Genomic DNA, 20170 nt, shown 5'->3' with positions numbered 1-20170 from the left:
GTTGCCACGATTCCTGTTTATTTTTCAATGCCTACCGATTTGCCTGCCAAAGTCTTTTTTCAGGGAGATTGAGGGAAGGATTACCTCATTCATATGGGGAGGGAAGGTGGCCAGAGTGAGAAAGGTGCTGCTACAGAGGGGAAGGCAGGCAGGGAGTTTGGGTCTCCCGAACCTGTTGTACTACTACTGGGCGGCGAACGTGGAGAAAGTGCGGAGCTGGGTCAGAGGGGTTGATTCTCAGTGGGTCAGAATGGAGGAGAGTTTGTGCAGGGGGTCGGGGCTGAAGGCACTTGCAACAGCGCCGCTCCCGATAGCTCCGGGGAAATATTCAGGGAGTCCGGTAATAATAGCTTCATTGAAAATCTGGAGGCAGTTTTGCCAACACTTCGGGTTGGGTTTAGGGTCAAGGGAAATGCCGATTCGGGGGAACCACAGATTTGAGCCAGGGAGGTGGGATGGAAGTTTTCGGAAATGGGAAGAGAAGGGGATTAAGACGCTAAAAGATTTGTTTCTTTGGGGTCGGTTTGCAGGATTGAGGGAGCTGGAAGCGAAGTATGGGCTAGAGCAGGGAGAAGTGTTTAGGTACATGCAGGTTTGGGATTTTGCCAGGAAGGAGATACAGAGCTTCCCAGCAGAACCGGCCTCCACATTGCTGGAGGAGGTGTTGACGACAAGGGGACTGGAGAAGGGGGCAGTGTCAGCGGTGTACAGAGCTATTCTGGAAGAGGATAAGGCACCACTGGAAGGGATCAAAACAAAGTGGGAGGAAGAGCTGGGAGAGGTTATAGAGAAGGGAGTCTGGTGTGAGGTGCTCCGGAGAGTGAATGCCTCCACCTCATGTGCGAGGTTGGGGCTGATACAGCTGAAGGTGGTATATAGAGCGCACCTCACTAGGGCGAGGATGAGCCGATTTTCTGAAGGAGTAGAGGATGTGTGTGAGCGTTGCGGGGGGGGGGGGCCGCGAATCACGTTCATATGTTTTGGTCCTGTCCAAAGCTAGGGGAGTACTGGAAGGAGGTGTTTAGGGTAATTTCCAAGGTGGTGCGTGTGAAACTGGACCCGGGTCCCCAGGAGGCCATATTCGGGGTGTCAGACCAGCCAGGGTTGGAAACTGGAGCGGAGGCAGATATCATAGCCTTCGCCTCGTTGATCGCCCAAAGGCGGATCCTGCTGGGATGGAGAGCAGCCTCTCCACCCAGTGCCCTGGCGTGGCGGGGGGACCTGTTGGAATACTTGACCCTTGAGAAGGTTATGTTCGAACTGAGGGGAAGCTCGGAGGGGTTCTGCAAGTCATGGGCACTATTTATTATGCACTTTCAAGAACTGGATAACTTCGAACATTAGTTTGGGGGGGTGGGGGGCGGGCTGTGTAGATTAAGGGTGACTATGGGTAATCCCTGATTCCTTTTTGTCCTTCGTTTATGTAAACATGCGGGCTGATGTTTGGGGGTTGGTGGGCGGGTGGGATCGTTTTTATTATGGGGATTGACATATCTTGCTGAGTATTGTTTATTGTTGATGGGTGTAAATGTGGAAGAAAATGTGAAAAAGGAGAATAAAAATATATATTTTTTAAAAAGGCCACCTCGCCAGAATTAAGTTCCCCTTCCAAATTAATTTTCCCGCCAGCAAGAAATTAGGGTGTTCTCATTCACAACTACACATAAATCACATGCACGGGATGAGGTCAATGTCTTCCATGATTACCGATGAGTTGCTGCTGCTCTGCCCTCTTTGGGGGGGCGCCTGTAAATGCCAACCCATGCTTGAGATGGTGGCAGTGCAAGTTTCATGGAGGATGAGCAAGGAAGGGTTAGTGGGGAAGTGTCGAGCAGTGGCTGGGTAAGGGTGGAAGGGATAATGCAGGCTGTGCGAATGCACATTGTGTATGGCACGCAGACCTTCAACCCCATGAGGTAACAGTGGGGAAGGTGAGTTCCTATCAGCCTCAGCTGGGGGTATCCTTTTAGGTGCATCTGAAATGAGCTGCTTGGCGCAAGTTTTGGAGCCATCCTCCAGCCTCCATAACACCCCCACTTCAGTGCTTACACTGAACCTAGATTCCAGAATAGAAGATTCCACCAAATATGGTTGAGGAAAGAGAAGCTGAAGAACACCAAGGCCGGTTGTAGCACCTTGTTATTGTATTGTTATAATTAACTTATCGCAGAATTTGGGATTTGCTTTCCAGGTTTTTCTGGTGGTTTAATATTCACTGTACAGTGCATTTTCTCACTCAATCATTGAGGAAGCATGTTAAAATATGAATGACCTTATTTGCAGTTATTAATCGTGAGCATTATGGTTTTCTGCATTATACTGAAAGCAGCAAATGTCTGACACACCCAGATTTTGTGGTCCATGGTACACGAATGAAGTTCACAGTTCATTCTGTTGACAATTTCCAGAGCAGCAACTTGCTGTCGTAGGGGGTGGGGGATGGAGTCTGAAACAGCACAATGTACAATTCAGGGGATCTGTGTGAATGGGGTAAACAAGTGTTTTTTCAACCAGCCTGATTGTAGAATTCACACTGAGCCACAGATTCTAAAGCAAGTGTAAGTTAGAATGTTTAATTCAATGTAAAATGAAATAAAGTGGGAAAGAAAAATGAATAAAGAGAGAGATGAGACAAAAACAAATGAAAATTATTTTTAAATCTCCAACAATAATTAAAATATTAAAGAATGTACCTCTGCAGTTATAGAGCTTAATTTTCAGTGCCAGAAATGTTGTTTGACAGTAATTGAAACTTATGTTGCTTAAAAAAAATTGCTAACATATGAATAGGCAGGCTCTTCTTTCTGGTGTATTTTTTAGATAAATGCCACACGTTTATGCCCTTGGATATATTCCAATGCTAAGTCTATAGACAGGGCACTTGTGTACTCCAGAATATGGGGGAGCATGGGAAACAGGACAGAAACTTATGGCATAGGCATGTGCGCAGACATTTTACAGCATGTAGGTGGTCGCCAGGAGCTGCTGCCATATTTTACATTGTTAGCTTGAGAGATGGTGACATCAGCTATTTTATAAATAGGGCAAATAATTATATTGATGAATTAATTATGTTTTATAAATTCAGTAATTCTTGTGATTCTTCATTGATTTAATAGACAAACAACGCAGATGATCCCTGGTTCAACTGGAATACTAGTTCAGCTGGGACTTGGAGCGCGGATAATGCAGGTAACAGTGGAAATGCCTGGAGTACGGTAAACTGGCCGACAAACACAGAAAGTTCAAATGCACAGAAAAGTAGCACTGCAGACAATTCGGACATTACTGGTTATGGTCATCCACAGGCCTACCAGGGCCCAGGTCAGTGGCAGTAAACTTATAGTACAGTTCTCTAATGTTCAGACTTGCATCTGTTTTTAAACAAGGTTGCTGAGGACTTTCTGCTGCACTGCTCTGTGTGTTTCTGCATCATTATTTTACATTTGTGTTTGAGGCTGCTGATAGCTTTAACAGATGAATAGTATAAGGGCATTGCCTGAAAATAATGACCTGTAAGGTGGTTCGGAGAGGGGTGGGTGGGGCGATGATGCATGAAGGGTTTGTGTTGCAGTTTCATATTTCCATCAATCCATGAAGAACAATTGCTCTACTAAAATGCTGCACCATTTGATGTCTGTGGTATGTTGCTTATGTAGCTCGAATGAGGATGGCTGTTTAATAACAAATATACTAAATTATTAACATTTAAACATGTTCAGCTGTTGTATTTTAGTAGAAGCTTACATACACCATGAATGTAGTACTCCAGTTACTGCATGATAAGTCAGCAAAAGCTTCACTGTCATCTAACTGGCTTACTTTGGACATACTTTAATTCTGCATACCTGCACTTTCTTTAGAAGCATTCCTCTGAAAAATAGAGAATTGAACTGTTGTAAACTGAACTGATCTATTTCCTGTGAGCTGCATGTACCTTTGTACATTGTCCAGTGCTATAGTCAAATCTAGAAATCAGTATACTGCTATGTTTTCTGTCTGTTCCCTTGCTTTACAGGATCATTAGCTCCTACTTAAGCATTTTTTGCTGTGTCTCGTTCCTGGCAAATCACCATGTCAGTAGGTTCACAATTGTTTTCTAAACCCAAAACAAATCAAATATTTTCAAAAAGTGTTTTAATTGTAATTGCCTGGGGTGAATAATCATGGGAAATTATGAACTTGTGACTTCAAAAGATGTGATGTAAATATGTTTTTAAATAGCAAAGCCTATTACTTCTCCTGGGCATTCACATGTATTTTATGCATATGAGCATACAAAATAGCAGTAGAACTAGGCCATTCAGCCCCCCGAGCCTACTCTGCATTCAATAAGATCATGGCTGGATAGTTTACGTTTTTGAGTTCCACAGTTCCATCTATGGCCAATAACCATAGATTCTTGTTAGGCATGGGAATCAATCTACCTCTGCCTTAAAAATTTTAATTGACCCTGTTTCCACCGCCTTCTGAGAGAATAAAATTCTCACTTCTATCTATAACAGCGACCCCTAATTTTAAATCTGGACTCTCCCCCAAGAGGAAACAGCCTTTCCATGGCCACCTTGACAAGAGCATTCAGGATTTTGTTTACTTTAATCAAGTCACCCCATATTCTTCTAAACTCCAGTGGAAACAACCACAGCCTGTCCAATCTTTCCTCATGAGACAACCCGCTGATTCCAGGTACAAATCTGGCAAACCTCCTCTGAACCGCCTCCATACTATTCACACCCTTCATGCACATGGTATTCAAGATGTGGTCTCGTCAATACCGTGTATAACTGAAGTAGAACATCATTTATGTTCAATTCCACTTAAAATAAAGGATAACTTTGCATTCACCTTATTGATTACCAGCTGGACCTGCATGCTTTTTGCGACTCATGCAAGATAACATTTAGATCCCTCGGAACTCTGCAGTTGTGCTCCGTTAAAGTAATTCTCTGCTTTTGTATTCTTCCTGTCAAAGTGAATAACTTCGCAAGTGGCATGTTAACACAGTGGTTAGCACTGTTACTTCACAGTGGCAGGGTCCTAAGTTTGATTCCCGGCTTGGGTCACTGTCTGTGTGGAGTCTGCACGTTCTCCCCGTGTATGCGTGGGTTTCCTCCTGGTGCTCCGGTTTCCTCCCACAAGTCTCGAAAGAAGTGCTTTTTAGGTGAATTGGACATTCTGAATTCTCCCTCTGTGTACCCGAACAGGCAACGGAATGTGGCGACTAGGGGCTTTTCACAGTAACTTCATTGCAGTGTTAATGTAAGCCTACTTGTGACAATAAAGATCATTATTGTAAAGATCATTATATTCCACCTGCCAGATTTTTGCTCACTCACTCAACCTATCTATATCTATCTGAAAACACCTTATGTCCTCTTCACAGCATATTTATGTCCGCTTGACAGCATACTTTCCTACCTATCCCCGTGTCATCTGCAAATTTAGCTACCATGCCTTCACTCCCCTCATCAAAGTCATTGATGTGAATTGTAAGATGTTGAGGCCCTAGCACAGACCTCTGCGGGACTCCACTCGTCACATCTTGCCAATCAGGAAAAGACCCATTTATGCATGTTCTCAGTTTTCTGCCACCCAGCCAATCTTCTGTCCATGCTAATATATTACCCCCAAAACTATGAGCTTTTATTTTCCTCAATAAACTTTTGATGTACACCTTATCAAACCCTTATCAAATCCAAGCACTGCATGTCTACAGGCTTTCCAGCCATGGCACATGTTACTCCTTCCTATGGATTTGTTTACTTTGTATCTGAATGCGCGGAGCATTCATAACAAAACGTTTGTTTTGTCTTTTTTGCTAACTTTGTAACATCTAGTCTTGATTGTCGGTATATTCTTTGTTTTTTTTTTCTCTGTCCATTCCTGCCATTCTCTGACCATCGTTTCCTCTCTTACTATTTTCTTCTCTTCCCATGTCTCTACTCTTTGATATCCACGGGCAGGATTCTCCGTCACCGACTACGGAATTGCAAAATGCGATGGGGAGGATAATTGATTTTGACGCCGAAATCGTGGCCGGCGCCAGCTTCACGCCAAATCTCAATTCTCTGGTGCCCCGACAGCACTAAAAGTGCGTTCCACTCGGCACAGTACAGTAAATGCCATTGGCATATCATGAGCAGCCTGACCCAGTATTCTTCGGGGCCTCCATGATTCTTCACCTCCACTGTGGCTAATTCCTGAAGGCGACATTCACTTGTGCTTTTAAAAATTGTGAAAAAGGGGAGAGAGGGGACACAGTGTCTAACATCGCCATAGTATTCTGACAGTTGTGCCGCTGGCCCGGGGGGGGGCTTCTGTCGGGGCCCGGGGCGTAGCGTGGGATGGCCAGAAGGTGAACTGTGGGGTCAGGATGGATGGGCATGGAAACCATTGCAACACTATACCAGGCAGCCACGCGGCTGCGCACGCCGCTGACTGCCCATTGTGAACCTAGCGCCACCAGTCAAATGGGTGCCCCCCAGGCCACACCTCCTAGATACCCTTGGGTCATGGGATGGGTGCACTCCAGCGCAACCAGTGCCATCTTGTTGGCTGGGATGTGTGGGAAGTGGAATGCTAATATGCAGCTGCAGCTTATCAGCCTCTCGAGTATCAATCCTGACCCTGGTGAATCTGACACCGTTTTCCATTGGAATCGATCATGTTCCATGTGGCGCCGGTGCTAGCCCCTCAACAGTACGTGAATTGGTCCAGGTGTGGCGCCAGTTTTGCTATGCAGAAGTCCACGAATCCTGCCCGGCGTCAACACTTAGTCTCAGGACCAGAGAATCTGGCCGCACATCGTTCCACATTTGATTCCTTTCCTCCACTGTTTAGTTTAAGGTCCTTTCCACGTCCCTAATTATACGACTCAAAAGAACACTAGTCCCAGCACGGTTCAGTTGTAGATCATCCCAATGGCATAGCCCCACTTTACTCTGCTGGTGCCAGTGTCCCCATTAAACCCAGAATCTGCTTCTTCCACACCAGTCTTTGAGCTATTAATTTTGTGTGCCCCATGCCAATTTGCATGCAGCGTGGGTAATAATCCATCGAGGTTCTGCTCTTTATGTTAGTGCCCAGGTCCTCATACTCTCTATGCAGAACCTCTTTCCTCTTTGGTCCATGGACCACAACAGCTGGATCCTCCCACCTTGCACTGCAAGTTCCTCTTCAGCCCAGAGCAGAAGTCCCAAACCCTGGCACTGGGCACACAACATAGTCACCTGGACTCTTGCTCTTTGCTGCAGAGAACAATGTTGTTGCGTGAGTGTCACACCAATAGACTATAATGTTCCCACTCCCCAACTGACCAGACAACACTTAGAGTTTCAGTTCAAGAACTTTATTCCAGCTATAGCAGGGGCTAAGCATCTACTAGATGGCTTTCCAGCTCCCCGATCATAGGAAAACAGAGTAATTATATATTTACTTATCTTTCAATTAACAAACACCAATCAACAGAATACATTTGTTTAGAAGTTATCTATGTCCATTCACAGCTAATAATTAGGATTACATAAGGTATAACATATATGAGTATAATTACCAATCATAAATGGGGCATGTTTAATTATATCGGCAAGCACATATTTGTCTCTACTTATCTGTTAACTAATTGACATAAGAACATAAGAACTAGGAACATGAGTAGGCCGTCTGGCCCCTCGAGCCTGCTCCGCCATTCAATGAAATCATGGCTGATCTTTGTGGACTCAGCTCCACTCTCCGGCCCTTGCACCATATCCCCGAATCCCTTTATTCTTTAGAAAGGTATCAATCTTTTTCTTAAAAACGTTTAAAGAAGGAGCCTCAACTGCTTCACTGGGCAAGGAATTCCAGAGATTCACAACCCTTTGGGTGAAGAAGTTCCTCCTACACTCCGTCCTAAATCTACTTCCCCTTTTGAGGCTATGCCCCCTAGTTCTGCTTTCCCCGACCAGTGGAAACAACCTGCCCGCATCTATCCTGTCTATTCCCTTCATAATTTTATATGTTTCAATAAGACCCCCATGCATCCTTCTAAACTCCAATGAGTACAGTCCCAGTCTACTCAACCTCTCGTCATAATCTAATCCCCTCAACTCTGGGATCAACCTAGTGAATCTCCTCTGCACTCCCTCCAGTGCCAATATGTCCTTTCTCAGGTAAGGAGACCAAAACTGAACACAATACTCCAGATGCGGCCTCACCAACACCTTATACAATTGCAGCATAACCTCCCTAGTCTTGAACTCCATCCCTCTAGCAATGAAAGACAAAACTCGATTAGCCTTCTTAATCACCTGTTGCACCTGCACACCAACTTTTTGCGACTCGTGCACCAGCACACCCAGGTCCCTCTGCACAGCAGCATGTTTTAACATCTTACCGTTTAAATAATAATCCATTCTGCTGTTATTCCTCCCAAAATGGATAGCCTCACACTTGGCAACATTGAATTCCATCTGCCAGACCCTAGCCCATTCACCTAACCTATCCAAATCCTTCTGCAGACTTCCGGTATCCTCTGCACTTTTTGCTTTACCACTCATCTTAGTGTTGTCTGCAAACTTTGCCACATTTCACTTGGTCCCCAACTCCAAATCATCTATGTAAATTGTGAACAAGTGCGGGCCCAACACTGATCCTTGAGGGACCCCACTAGTTACAGGTTGCCAACCAGAGAAACACCCATTTATCCCCACTCTCTGCTTTCTGTTAGTTAACCAATCCTCTACCCATGCTGCCACTTTACCCTCAATGCCATGCATCTTTAGTTTATGCAGCAACCTTTTGTGTGGCACCTTGTCAAAAGCTTTCTGGAAATCCATATATACCACATCCATTGGCTCCCCGTTATCTACTGCACTGGTAACGTCCTCAAAAATTCTACCAAATTAGTCCGACACGACCTACCCTTTATGAACCCATGCTGCGTCTGCCCAATGGGACAATTTCCCTCCAGGTGCCCCGCTATTTCCTCCTTAATGATAGATTCCAGCATTTTCCCTACAACCGAAGTTAAGCTTACCGGCCTATAATTACCCGCTTTCTGCCGACCTCCTTTTTTAAACAGTGGTGTCATGCTTGCTACTTTCCAATCCTCTGGGACCACCCCTGAGTCTAGTGAATTTTGATAAATTATCACTAGTGCGTTTACAATTTCCCTAGCCATCTCTTTTAACACTCTGGGATGCATCCCATCAGGGCCAGGAGACTTGTCTACCTTTAGCCCCATTAGCTTGCCCAATACTACCTCCTTAGTGCCTTGACGTGAGTATGATAAAGATATGTCTGAGCTGTGGTGTACCCTACTCCCCCCTTTCATTGTCCAGTGTTTCTGTATAATAATCAATTTAATTTTTTGTGCGAACTGTGTGACTCCTGCCTCTCTATAATTATTATATCAAGGGTCCTTGTATCTGTAGACTGTCTGAGGTGAAGCAACTGGTTTCTCATTATTCGTTTTCTGTCTTTAAGAATTTACCAACTAGCACGCAGCAGCCTATGTGAGCCCGTTGGTTTTTAGCCCTTTCAAATGTCAGACCCCCTCAATTATACCGTCCCCTACTACATTCCTTTTTGCTCCCCCCACTTGAATGGCTTATTGTACCACGGTGCCATGGTCAGTCAGCTCATCCACCCTGCTTCCCCCACTCCTATCCAAAAATGATGAGAGAACACAAACATATTGGACAATTGTAGAGACTGACACTCTCGCTGTCCTGAGTTCTGCATTCCCTTACCTGCTTTGTTTGGAGTCGCATCCTCTTGGCCTTGATCACTGACCAAGTCAGAAGACTCTATCCTAAGTGGTGTGACTACCCCCTGGTAAAAAATATCCAGGGAACCTTCCTCCTCCCTGATCTGTTGCAGAATCTGCAGCTCCTTGAGCTGCAAACATTTACTTCAAATGTGTTTGCTCTGGGTAACAATGTTGTCCAGGAGCACCCACATGTTGCAGCTTTGACGCATCACCTGTTCTGCCATCCTTAAGATATCTGAATTAATTGGTTCATTCATTTTTTACACAGAGGGTAGTGGGTGCCTGAAACTCGCTGCCGGAGAAGGTGGTGGAAGCAGGGACGATAGTGATGTTTAAGGGGCATCTTGACAAATACATGAATAGGATGGGAATAGAGGGATACGGACCCAGGAAGTGCAGAAGATTTTAGTTTAGACCAGCAGCATGGTTGGCGCAGGCTTGGAGGGCCGAAGGGCCTGTTCCTGTGCTGTACTTTTCTTTGATCTTTATTATATTATGCACGTATTTAGGTTGCTTATTAAAATATATTTTATTGACGTTACAGCCAATTTGCGTACTATTTTAAAGCTTAGGACTGGATACTCAACATATACTCACCAAACTCCTTTCCCAGTAGTAGAGTAAGAACCAATTCTTACAGCGTGAGAAAGATAGAATGACAAGAGAAAACAAACACCACCTCCCCACCTCTCCTTCACCAAACTCCCCCACTCATCAAACTCTCAGTTTGCACTTAGTTTCCTCAGCTGCATTCGTCTTCTCAGTTACCACCAAAGTGTTGGTGAAATATTCCTTTGGATTTCTGCTTTAATCATACGTGCTTTTGTTAATTTTCACTTAATATTCCGTTTCTTGCAATCTACGTTTGCAGGTTTTAACAACTTTTCCTGATTTTAATCAAAATATTCTTATGGTGCAATGAATTCTCCTATAACTAGCCTGGAATATAAAAACACATTGGCCGGGATTCTCCCCTACCCGATGAGGCAGGGGGTCCCGGCGGGATGGAGTGGCGGGAAACACTCTGGCGTCGGGCCGCCCCAAAGGTGCGGAAAATCCGCACCTTAAGGGGCCAAGCCCTCACCTTGAGGGGCTAGGCCCGCGCCGGAGTGGTTGGTGGCCACCGGCCAGCGGGAAAGGCCTTTGGCGCCACGCCAGCTGGGGCCGAATGGACTCCGCCGGCCGGCGGAAGTCCGCGCATGCGCAGGAGCATCAGCGGCTGCTGACCTCATCCCCGCGCATGTGCAGGAGGGGGGGGGTCACTTACGCATCGGCCATCGCGCGATTCCCGTCCCCGCCGAATTTTCGATGCCGGAGAATTCGGGTGCCGGCGGGGGCGGGATTCACGGCGCCCCCCGGCGATTCTCCGACCTCCCGTCTATTGTAAGAGCTTCTACAAGTATAAAACAAGCAGAAGAATACCTAAATTAAATGTTGTCCCCCTAGAGGCAGACCCACCAGTGACAGAGGGAGACCATCCCACCTTGCCAGATCGGCTTTGACTCTCCCCACCAAACTAGTGATGCTGTACATGCGAAGCCTGCCCCCACAAACGGGCAACCTGCACCCTCAGATACCTAAAGTGAGTCCCTGCCCTACGGAATGGCAGCCCCCAACCCCCCACCCCTGCCACACCCCCGGCCAAGACACCACAAAATACTCACTCTTGTCCAGGTTCAGCTTGCACCCCGAGAAAGACCCAAATACTCGCAGTAGCTCCAATATTCCCTCTATCGACACACTCGGTTCCGACACATATAACAGCAAGTCATTGGCATATAAGGACACCCTATGCTCTATCCCCCCCTGCACTATTCCTTTCCATGCACCCGAACGTCTTAATGCGATGACCAACAGCTCAATCGCAAGTGCAAACAGCAGGGGGGACATAGGACATCCCTGCCTCGTCCCACGGTGGAGAGAAAAGTATCTCGAGCTGATGTTGTTTGTGCGGACACTCGCCTTCGGCTCCTTATATAGTAGCTTTACCCAGTTCACAAATCTTGGTCCAATCCCAAACCGCTCCAGAACTGCCATCAAGTACCCCCTTCTCGGCATCCAACGTCACAACCACCTCTGTTTCCTTCCCTTCCGCCGGTTCCAAAACGACGTTCAAAACCCTCCTAATCTTCGAAAAAACCTGCCTCCCTCTCACGAACCCTGTCTGATCTTCACTTATCACCTTCGGGAGGCACTCCTCCAGCCTACTGGCCAGTACCTTCGCCAATACTTTTGCGTCCACATTCAAAAGTGATATGGGCCTATACGATCCACACTCCGTCGGATCCTCCCCTATCACCTTCGGGAGGCACTCCTCCAGCCTACCGGCCAGTACCTTCGGCAACACTTTTACGTCCACATTCAGAAGTGATATGGGCCTATACGACCCACACTCCGTCGGATCCTTATCTTTTTTTAGTAACAGGGAAATCGATGCCTGCCCCAAGGTTTGCGGCAACATCCCCTTCCCTATCGCCTCCTCAAACATCCCCACCATCAGGGGTGCCAACCTATCCTTAAATTTTTTATAATATTCCACCAGAAACCCATCCGGCCCTGCCACCTTCCCCGACTGCATCCTCCCAACTGCATCCTTTACCTCCTGCTCCACTATTGCTCCTTCTAATGTAGCCCTGTCCCCCTCCCCTAGCCTCGGGTACTCCAACCCATCTAGAAATTCCTGCATCTCACAGTCTCCCCCGAGTGGCTCCGACTTGTACAACCTCTCATAAAACTCCTCAAAAACCTTGTTAATCAGCACTGGGGCCACCACCAACTTCCCTGCCCTATCCTTCACCTGAAGTATTTCCCTTGCCGCTGCCTCCCTTCGGAGCTGACCTGCTGCGAGTTGGCCTTTTAATGAGCATGCAAGTTTTGTTAATGTATTCAAAAGAGCTTCCCGATATTGTTTGTCGGGAAGTTCAACCCTCAACGCCTTTAAAGTCCCAAGGACAGAACTGCAAAACTGATTTTTGGCCTCACAGCAAATTAAATACTCCACCCACCAAGCTTCCTGCAGCTGGCCGAAACAGAAAATTCTGCCCATTAGTGACATCCAGCAGCACTTGTGTAAATGTATGGGATGGCAAAATTGGCCATTTATGCATCAAACAGCCTACTACACCATGCAGTGAAAAGGTAACCTTTCCTTTATGACAAATCTTGGCATTACCCACGGTAAGCCAAGGAGGAAAAGATTTTCAAGAATTCCACAAACAGGATTGGTACAAGTTCTGCGCCAGTTTGAACAGAATTATTACAGAGAAAGATGGGCTTCGGGTGAGTACAGTTGGGAAGAGGTAGAAAAGAGGAAGGGAGTTGAATGCCTGACGTACAAACATTTCATGATGGAAATATTAAAAATAATCTTTTTAAAGGAACTTTTTCTATTCTTTCATGGGATGTGGGTTTCGCTGGCTGGGCCAGCATTTATTGTCCACCCTTGATTTCCCTTGAACGGAGTGGCCTCTAGGCCACTTCAGAGGGCAGTTAAGAGTCAATCATATTGCTGTGGATCTGGTGTCACATGTAGGCCAGACCAAGCAAGGATGACAGATTTCCTTCCCCAAAGGAAATTAGTGAACCAGATGGGTTTTTCCAACAATCAACAATGGTTTCATGGTCATCATTAGACCTTTAGGTCCAGATTTCTTTTTATTGAATTCATATTTCACCATTTGCCACGGTGGTATTCGAACTCTGGTCCCCAGAATATTACCCTGGGTTTCTGGATTACTAGTCCAGTGACAATATCACTACTCCATTGCCTCCCGAAGAAGCTCTCATAAAATTCCTCAAAAACCTTGTTAATCAGCTCCGGAGCCACCACCAACTTCCCTGCCCTATCCCTCACCTGAAGAATTTACCTTGCTGCTGCTTCCCTCCGGAGCTGACCTGCTAACATATGCCCTATCTCCATGTTCATAAACTGCACCCCTTGCTCGTCTCAGTTGATGCACCGCCTTCCTAGTAGACAGTGGGTCGAAGCTCGCCTGTAGTTCCTTTTTTTCCAGCTTCGCTGGGTCCCCATCTTCTGCATAACTCCTATCTACCTCCAACATCTCATCTATTACCCTCTGCCGCTCCAACCTCTCCTCTTTGTCCATCCTTGCCTTAAACAAAATTACCTCACCTCTCACCACCGCCTTTAGAGCCTTCCAGACAACTGCCTTCGACACCTCACCTGTAAAGTTGAAACCTACATATTCCTTAATTACCTTTTCAATTTTCTCACAGAACACTTGGTTCCCCAAAAGCCCCACATCCAGTTTCCACCCCGGCCTCTGCGCTACCCCCTTCTCCAGTACCATATCCACCCAATGCGGAGCATGATCTGACACTGCAATTGCCGAGTATTCCGACCCCTTAACCCCAGCCAGCAAAGCCTTTCCCACCACAGAAAAGTTGATCCGCGAGTATACCTTATGGACTGCTGAGAAAAACGAGTACCCCGTTCCTTTGGGTGCAGGAACCTCCAAGGGTCCACCCCTCCCATTTCCACCATTAGCCCAGCCAGTGCCTTCGCCCCCCCCCTGATGGAACCAGCGAGCGCGGCCGTGATCTGTCCAACCTTGGCTCCTGCACCAAGTTCCAGTCTCCCCCCCCCCCCCCCCCCCCCCCCAAATCAGTTTGTGTGTGTCCAAGTCGGGGCTGGCCCCAAACACCTTTGTTGCGAATCCCACATCGTCCCGATTGGGACCGTATACACTTAACAGCGCCACTAATCTCCCCTCCAGCACCCCTGTCACAATCACATATCTACCCCCCTGATCTGCCACCACCTTCTCCATCTGGAAGCGTACCTTTTTGCTGACCAGCACCGCTACCCCTCGAGCCCTTCCGTCAAATTCAGAGTGAAACACTTGACTAACCCAGCCCTTTTTTAAGTCTCATCTGGTCCTTCACCCTCAAGTGAGTCTCCTGCAGCATTGCCACATCGGCTTTCAAACTTTTAAGATGCGCAAGCACCCTTGACCTCTTGACCGGACCTCCTAGCCCTCTCACGTTCCACGTGACTATCCTAACTGGGGGGTCTCTCACCTTTCTTATCCACCATCACCATACCACCGAGTCCTGCCCCATAAGCCTGACCCACCCCTGTCCATTGTTAACATCAGCCCCCCCCCCCCCCCCCAAGAACCCCCCCCTACATTTCCCCTTGAGAAAACATCTCCCAGCGTCAATCCCTTCTCCCCCTCTTGCTCGCCTCTTAGGCCCATTGAAGCCTGCTATCCAGGCTCCAACGTCCGCAGCCTTCCTCTCACCTCACCTCCGTTCACTAGCTGACTTTAGTTAGCTACGGTGGGTGGCACCCCCCGCCAAGATATATTGTCCCCTTCCATCCAGTTCCAGAGAAAGAAAAATCAAAACCAACAATCCAACCCATACAATTCACTAACATAAGATTTAACCGTCGCAACACAGAACGCCAATCAACCCAACCATGAACTTGAACTCTGTAACAATGCAAAGAGAAGTAAATTACAATACAAATCAGTAAAAAGAAAGTTGGAGCATTTCTACATTTTCCAGCTGCCCAAACACAGTCCACAGTCTCTCTTCCTCACGTCTGTCCCAAGCCTTCTGCCCTCACGAACGCCTCAGCCGCCTCCGCTGTCTCAAAATAAAAGTCTTTGGCGTTATACGTTACCCTCAGCTTCGCCGGGTACACCATACCAAATCGCACCCCCTTTTTGCACAATGCCGCCTTCACTTGCCCGAACGCCGCTTGTCTTTTTGCCAGCTCCGCCGTCAAGTCCTGGTAGATCTGAACCGCAGTACCATCCCACTGTACCTCGCGCTTCTGCTTCGCCCAGTTTAATACCTTCTCCTTCATGCAGAACTTATGGAAGCAGATAATTACTGCTCTTGGCGGCTCGTTCACTTTGGGCCACACCTCCAAGTCCTCGAGCTTTGCTCGGAGTCCTCTGTTAACCTCCACCACCCTCTGCAGCTCGTCCCCCATCGAGGTGAACTGGTCGCTGTGCCGTGACACGGCCTCCTCCACTTCCTTCATCTTCTCGCCCTGCTCTCTCATCTCGGCCGATGTCTTTGCCACAGCCACCCTCACCGGGGCGAGTGCCTCCTCCACCAATGACTTCAATGTGACCGCCATCTCCTTCCTCAAGGCCTCCATGTGCCTCGCGAACTGTTTTTCTAGTGCCACCGCCATCACCTTGGTCATCTTCTCCACCGTAAGTAGTGCGGCCCCACCATGCGGTTCGGCTTCCGCCATCTTGTCAGCACTTTTGCTCGTCCTCTCATTCAGCGGCGAACCCGCCTTTCCTCCTTTCTTCGAAGCTGCTCTTCACATCCTTTAGCGGCTTATTGTTTTTCCTTTTTTCTCTTATCCACCCTCCTATCCTTCATCAATCTGAATTATTTTTTTTTGAAAAAAAATGAACAATTTTTCTTCCTTCGCACAAAAAAAAAGGGGAAAAAAAACTTTCACCAAACTTCTGTAAACCTTCTTTCTCTTCTCCTTTACATTCCCCAGAGCTCCCCTGGGACCAGACTTCAGCCTTCTTACTTCATCCTAGGTGGGAGCCATCCGATGTGGGACATCCAACCTACATCGCACCCTGGCCCCAGGCCTGCCGCCTTGACCTCCTTTTAGCTCCGCCCCTGCTGATCCGAACTCCGTGCCCCGCTGGGCCCAGTGCCTCAGCCCCCGCCCTCCGACACCCGCGCGGGGTTCTTCGCCGGTTTTAAACCGGCCCCGCTAGCTGCCCGTGATGGCCCCAAAGGCCGACGATAGTCGGGGGGGTGATCGATGACTTGGGGAAATCCCCGAAACCGCTGCAAATCATGGCCACCGGCAGGAGCCCTTCTTGATGCAGCCGCCCTGCTTGCATACGCCACCGGAAGTCCCTTTCCACCTCTTCAATCAAGGTCTTCAGTGTTACATCTGGAAACCTGGATCCTGGTGTCTCACATGGGTAACCATTGTTTTTATAAGTATATTTATTAGGATTTAACATTTTAGAAATTGATGCAACAAAGCAAAGTTACAAAATAGTACCATACGTGAGGAACAGCGAAGAAATGGCTTAACATACATGGGCACAGAATGGAACAGGAAAGCAACATCACAACTGGCTCATTGGACAAGCCAGACTACTCTCATGACCCCACCATGGACCGAAGGAAGACTATGATAAAGTCTTAAAGACATGACAGGATAGTGCAAACCCTCCCGCGCTGAGTTTCTCACAGCCAGATCCGGTGCACACCATCACATATCCCTCAACCCCAGCAACATCACCGACGTCAGTAACCCAACATAGCCACCTCTTTCGGATATCAAACCCAACTGTACCCACGCAGAAGCCAAGAGTGGAAACATTGTACCCAGCACTAAAAAAAGAAGAAAATTGACGTGAACTCCATCTCTAAGGGAACATTACGTTGGTACCCACAATGAAATCTAACCCACATCCAGCACAGGACATAACCAATAACAATCCAGTAAATTCAACAAGATAAAACTTTGAAACATATAGCTCTCAATCCAGCTTCTAAATCAGCAGGGCATATTCTGGCTCTGGTTAGAACCCCTTCAGACTCTGGCTGAACATCTTCAATTAGCTGCTTCAGCAGTCTTGCTTCAGCCTCTTCCTGATCTTCAGAGAAGACTGCTCTGCTTTTAAAATATTATTACTCTTGGTTTCAAACTCTCCTACTGGGAAAGAAAACTGTCTTTACGTGTGGTCTAAAAACACATGGGTTGCTAGATTAGACTTCACTTCCAAAACCTTTTCTACAAAACTCTGTCTCTCTAACAGCTTTCTCCAAAACTGCCTCTCTCCTCAGCTTTGCAAAATGTCTCTCTACCTTCCTTGGCTCCACCCAGCTATGACTTCATCTCCCTAAGCTAAAAAAACAAATGATCTCTGCAGGCTGCAAAGCAAATTAACTCTACGGGGATTTCTCCAGGCAAACTGGTATACATTAACCCAGACTGAAAATCACATTCATTCATCAATTTCACCTGCAGAACAGAATTATTTTCAAACAAACCCATTCTAACCCCAGGTTTTTAACCCTTAAGTTGACCACTACATTTATAATCCAACTTTCCTAATATCTTCCAATCGTCACAGTAGACCCACTCTGAAACAGCCAGAACACCGCTACCAACCAGCCTTAACATACACAAGGACTAAACTTCACTTCTGAGTAGTTAAGGGAAAGGCAAAGGCAAGATCAGAGAGCCGGTGGAGGACCCAACCTTCGGGGCCTCCCAGAAGAGAAAAAGAAGGAAGAAAAGGCACGAACATCATAACTAATGACATGGAGAACTGGTATGCAACCCAGACCGCCAACCGCTAGGGCAGCCGCCCAATACACACCAACGAGGAGGAGAGCCAGCCACCCATCAACAAGGGGACATCACACCTACCCCAGGGAAGAAATAGGATATCTACTAAGTACAGCACTCAGCCCATCACCAAATCTCTATGCACCTGGGGGCTAAACCCAGCTTCTCCAGTTAACTCCCCCCTTCTTCCCAACGAGTTCTCAAAGGCGTGCACCCCCCCAATCCTCAGGGACAACAGGATACTAACCATGACACCGGGCTTGCCCTAACCCAGCACCGTTCAAAGAAATACTTGGGACGTTATGTCCCCAGGACCTCCCACCTTGTGTCCCCAAAACCTACACCTCTCCGAGCCTACACCTGCACAACTCCATCCAGGGAATGCACCACTCCCACTCACCGCAAGTAGGGAAAGGGGAAATGCTCTAACCCCAGTTAGACCGTAGGTGGGCGAAGAAGCACCATCAAGGTACTCCTCAATTGAGCATCTGGGGAGAAAGGGCTGACCCCCCTTCCCCTGACACCCAAGAGCCCCCTCCACTGGGCCAGACCAGAACCAGGACCAGCACAATGCTTGTCTAGGTCTGAGGAAAGAAAATAAATCGCCCAGGGTGGGGAAACCCAAACTAACTTGCAAAAAACACCACCATAAAAAGAATACCCCAGGCCACCCTCTTCCCCGGATACCAATTCCATTTCAGTCTGCGCTGATAACAGACGAGACACTCTATTAGCTCCAATACCAAAAACAGCTGCAGTGAGAGACGCAGATTAAGGGAAAAGACAAATGTGACCTGAAGGAAGAGTCAGGCGGAACTCGGTCCTCCCCAGGATATCAAGAAATCTGTTCGGGCCGATGAAGGATAAAAGCATAGATTCTTAAATTCAAATCGAAAAGGCGACGCACGAAGAAAACAAAAGCCGAGGGTAAAACAGGATCAACAAGTATTCTTCAGGAGCTCTCAAGGATTCCGAAGACAAATGCAAGAGACACCATTACTTTTCCCATGCTGCCTCACCAACACCCAGACGGTCTATAGCTTTGGCCTCGGCTGGGGAGGAGTGTGGGGGTGGGGGGGCGGCGGGGGGGCGGCGGGGGGGGGGGGGGGGGGGGGTGGAGGCCAAACCGACCCCCGGCCTTGAAGACTGGACACATTGTGCTCCATCGAACCTGATACGCCCAGCCTCCAAATCAAGATTACTGAACCATGGCAGCCAATTTCCGAAGTCACTCAGGAAACTCTTGCCAGAGACCAGGTCCGGTGGTATTGCCCGTTCGGTCCCCTCTCCTCTCGAATCCAACCAGCAGGATAGCAAGCTATGTAGCAGGATCTTAACACGGATGCAGGCTTCTGCTGGAGAAAATGCTCTTTCAAGTGCTTGGCATGCCTCCATCCCCTCCATCAAAGTACCCCTGCAACTCTTGGAAGTGATCCCTGACGATCTGCGCCGCAGAGGTGACATTTTCAGCCAGGGCAACATTTCAGGCCAGCAGCCGCTGAAGCGAGAACCTGCTCAATAGCAACTTCACTACTGAAAACAGAGCCTCTAGCCACCACGGACAAACGAGGACTGTAGCATTTTTCTCTGCTTTTGCAAAAACACTGACCAAACACTTCTCAGGACAAAGCACAAGCCGTACAACCCAGGAAAAGACAAATACGAAATGTGCACTAGGATGAAAAGACTGAGTAAGAGATGAGCAGAGCCAAAATCCAGCTGCTCCTGCACTCCCATCATGTGACCCCTCCCCACCCTGGTAACCATTGTTGATTGTTGCACAGCACATTATGCCCAATGACCTAAGTATCTCGAGTAGTTACAATGCATCTCCAACCGATGCAGGAAAGCTTTAAGTATCGCTCGGCTTTTGCAATATTGTATCCTCTGCTGATGCATGCAATAACTCAGTAGTGCAGTGAGTGTTGGTTGCATGTAATAGTGGTAACGTGCCAGCAGCACAGCTTACATTTCAATCAATGGGCACTGATTTAATCACGCATTCTGATCCCTGTGGCCCTGTTTGGGATTATCTGATTTAACTCCCAGAAGCTAAATAGCTTGGCCAATTTGATTTGAGTAGTGTCAATAGAGTGAAA

At 47.5% G+C, this 20170-nt stretch overlaps 1 protein-coding gene across 9 annotated transcripts in view; it reads left to right on the top strand.

The window, feature by feature from the left end:
• The window catches only part of zdhhc14 (zDHHC palmitoyltransferase 14), a 488467-nt gene that overhangs the window by 363623 nt on the left and 104674 nt on the right, over nt 1-20170 (top strand). For 8 of the 9 annotated variants that reach the window (XR_011947524.1, XM_072507579.1, XM_072507612.1 and 5 more), the window contains one exon: nt 3120-3324. Coding sequence is in view for 8 of the 9 variants with exons in the window: in XM_072507579.1 (XP_072363680.1) it covers nt 3120-3324 (205 nt within the window). In the remaining variant the exon portion in view is untranslated. The remainder of the gene's footprint in view (nt 1-3119; nt 3325-20170) is intronic. The other variant, XM_072507582.1, reaches the window with a different exon arrangement.

Source organism: Scyliorhinus torazame, chromosome 1, assembly GCF_047496885.1.
Source record: "Scyliorhinus torazame isolate Kashiwa2021f chromosome 1, sScyTor2.1, whole genome shotgun sequence".
NCBI classification, from domain to species: domain Eukaryota; kingdom Metazoa; phylum Chordata; class Chondrichthyes; order Carcharhiniformes; family Scyliorhinidae; genus Scyliorhinus; species Scyliorhinus torazame.
This window is presented reverse-complemented; position numbering and strand designations above follow the sequence as displayed.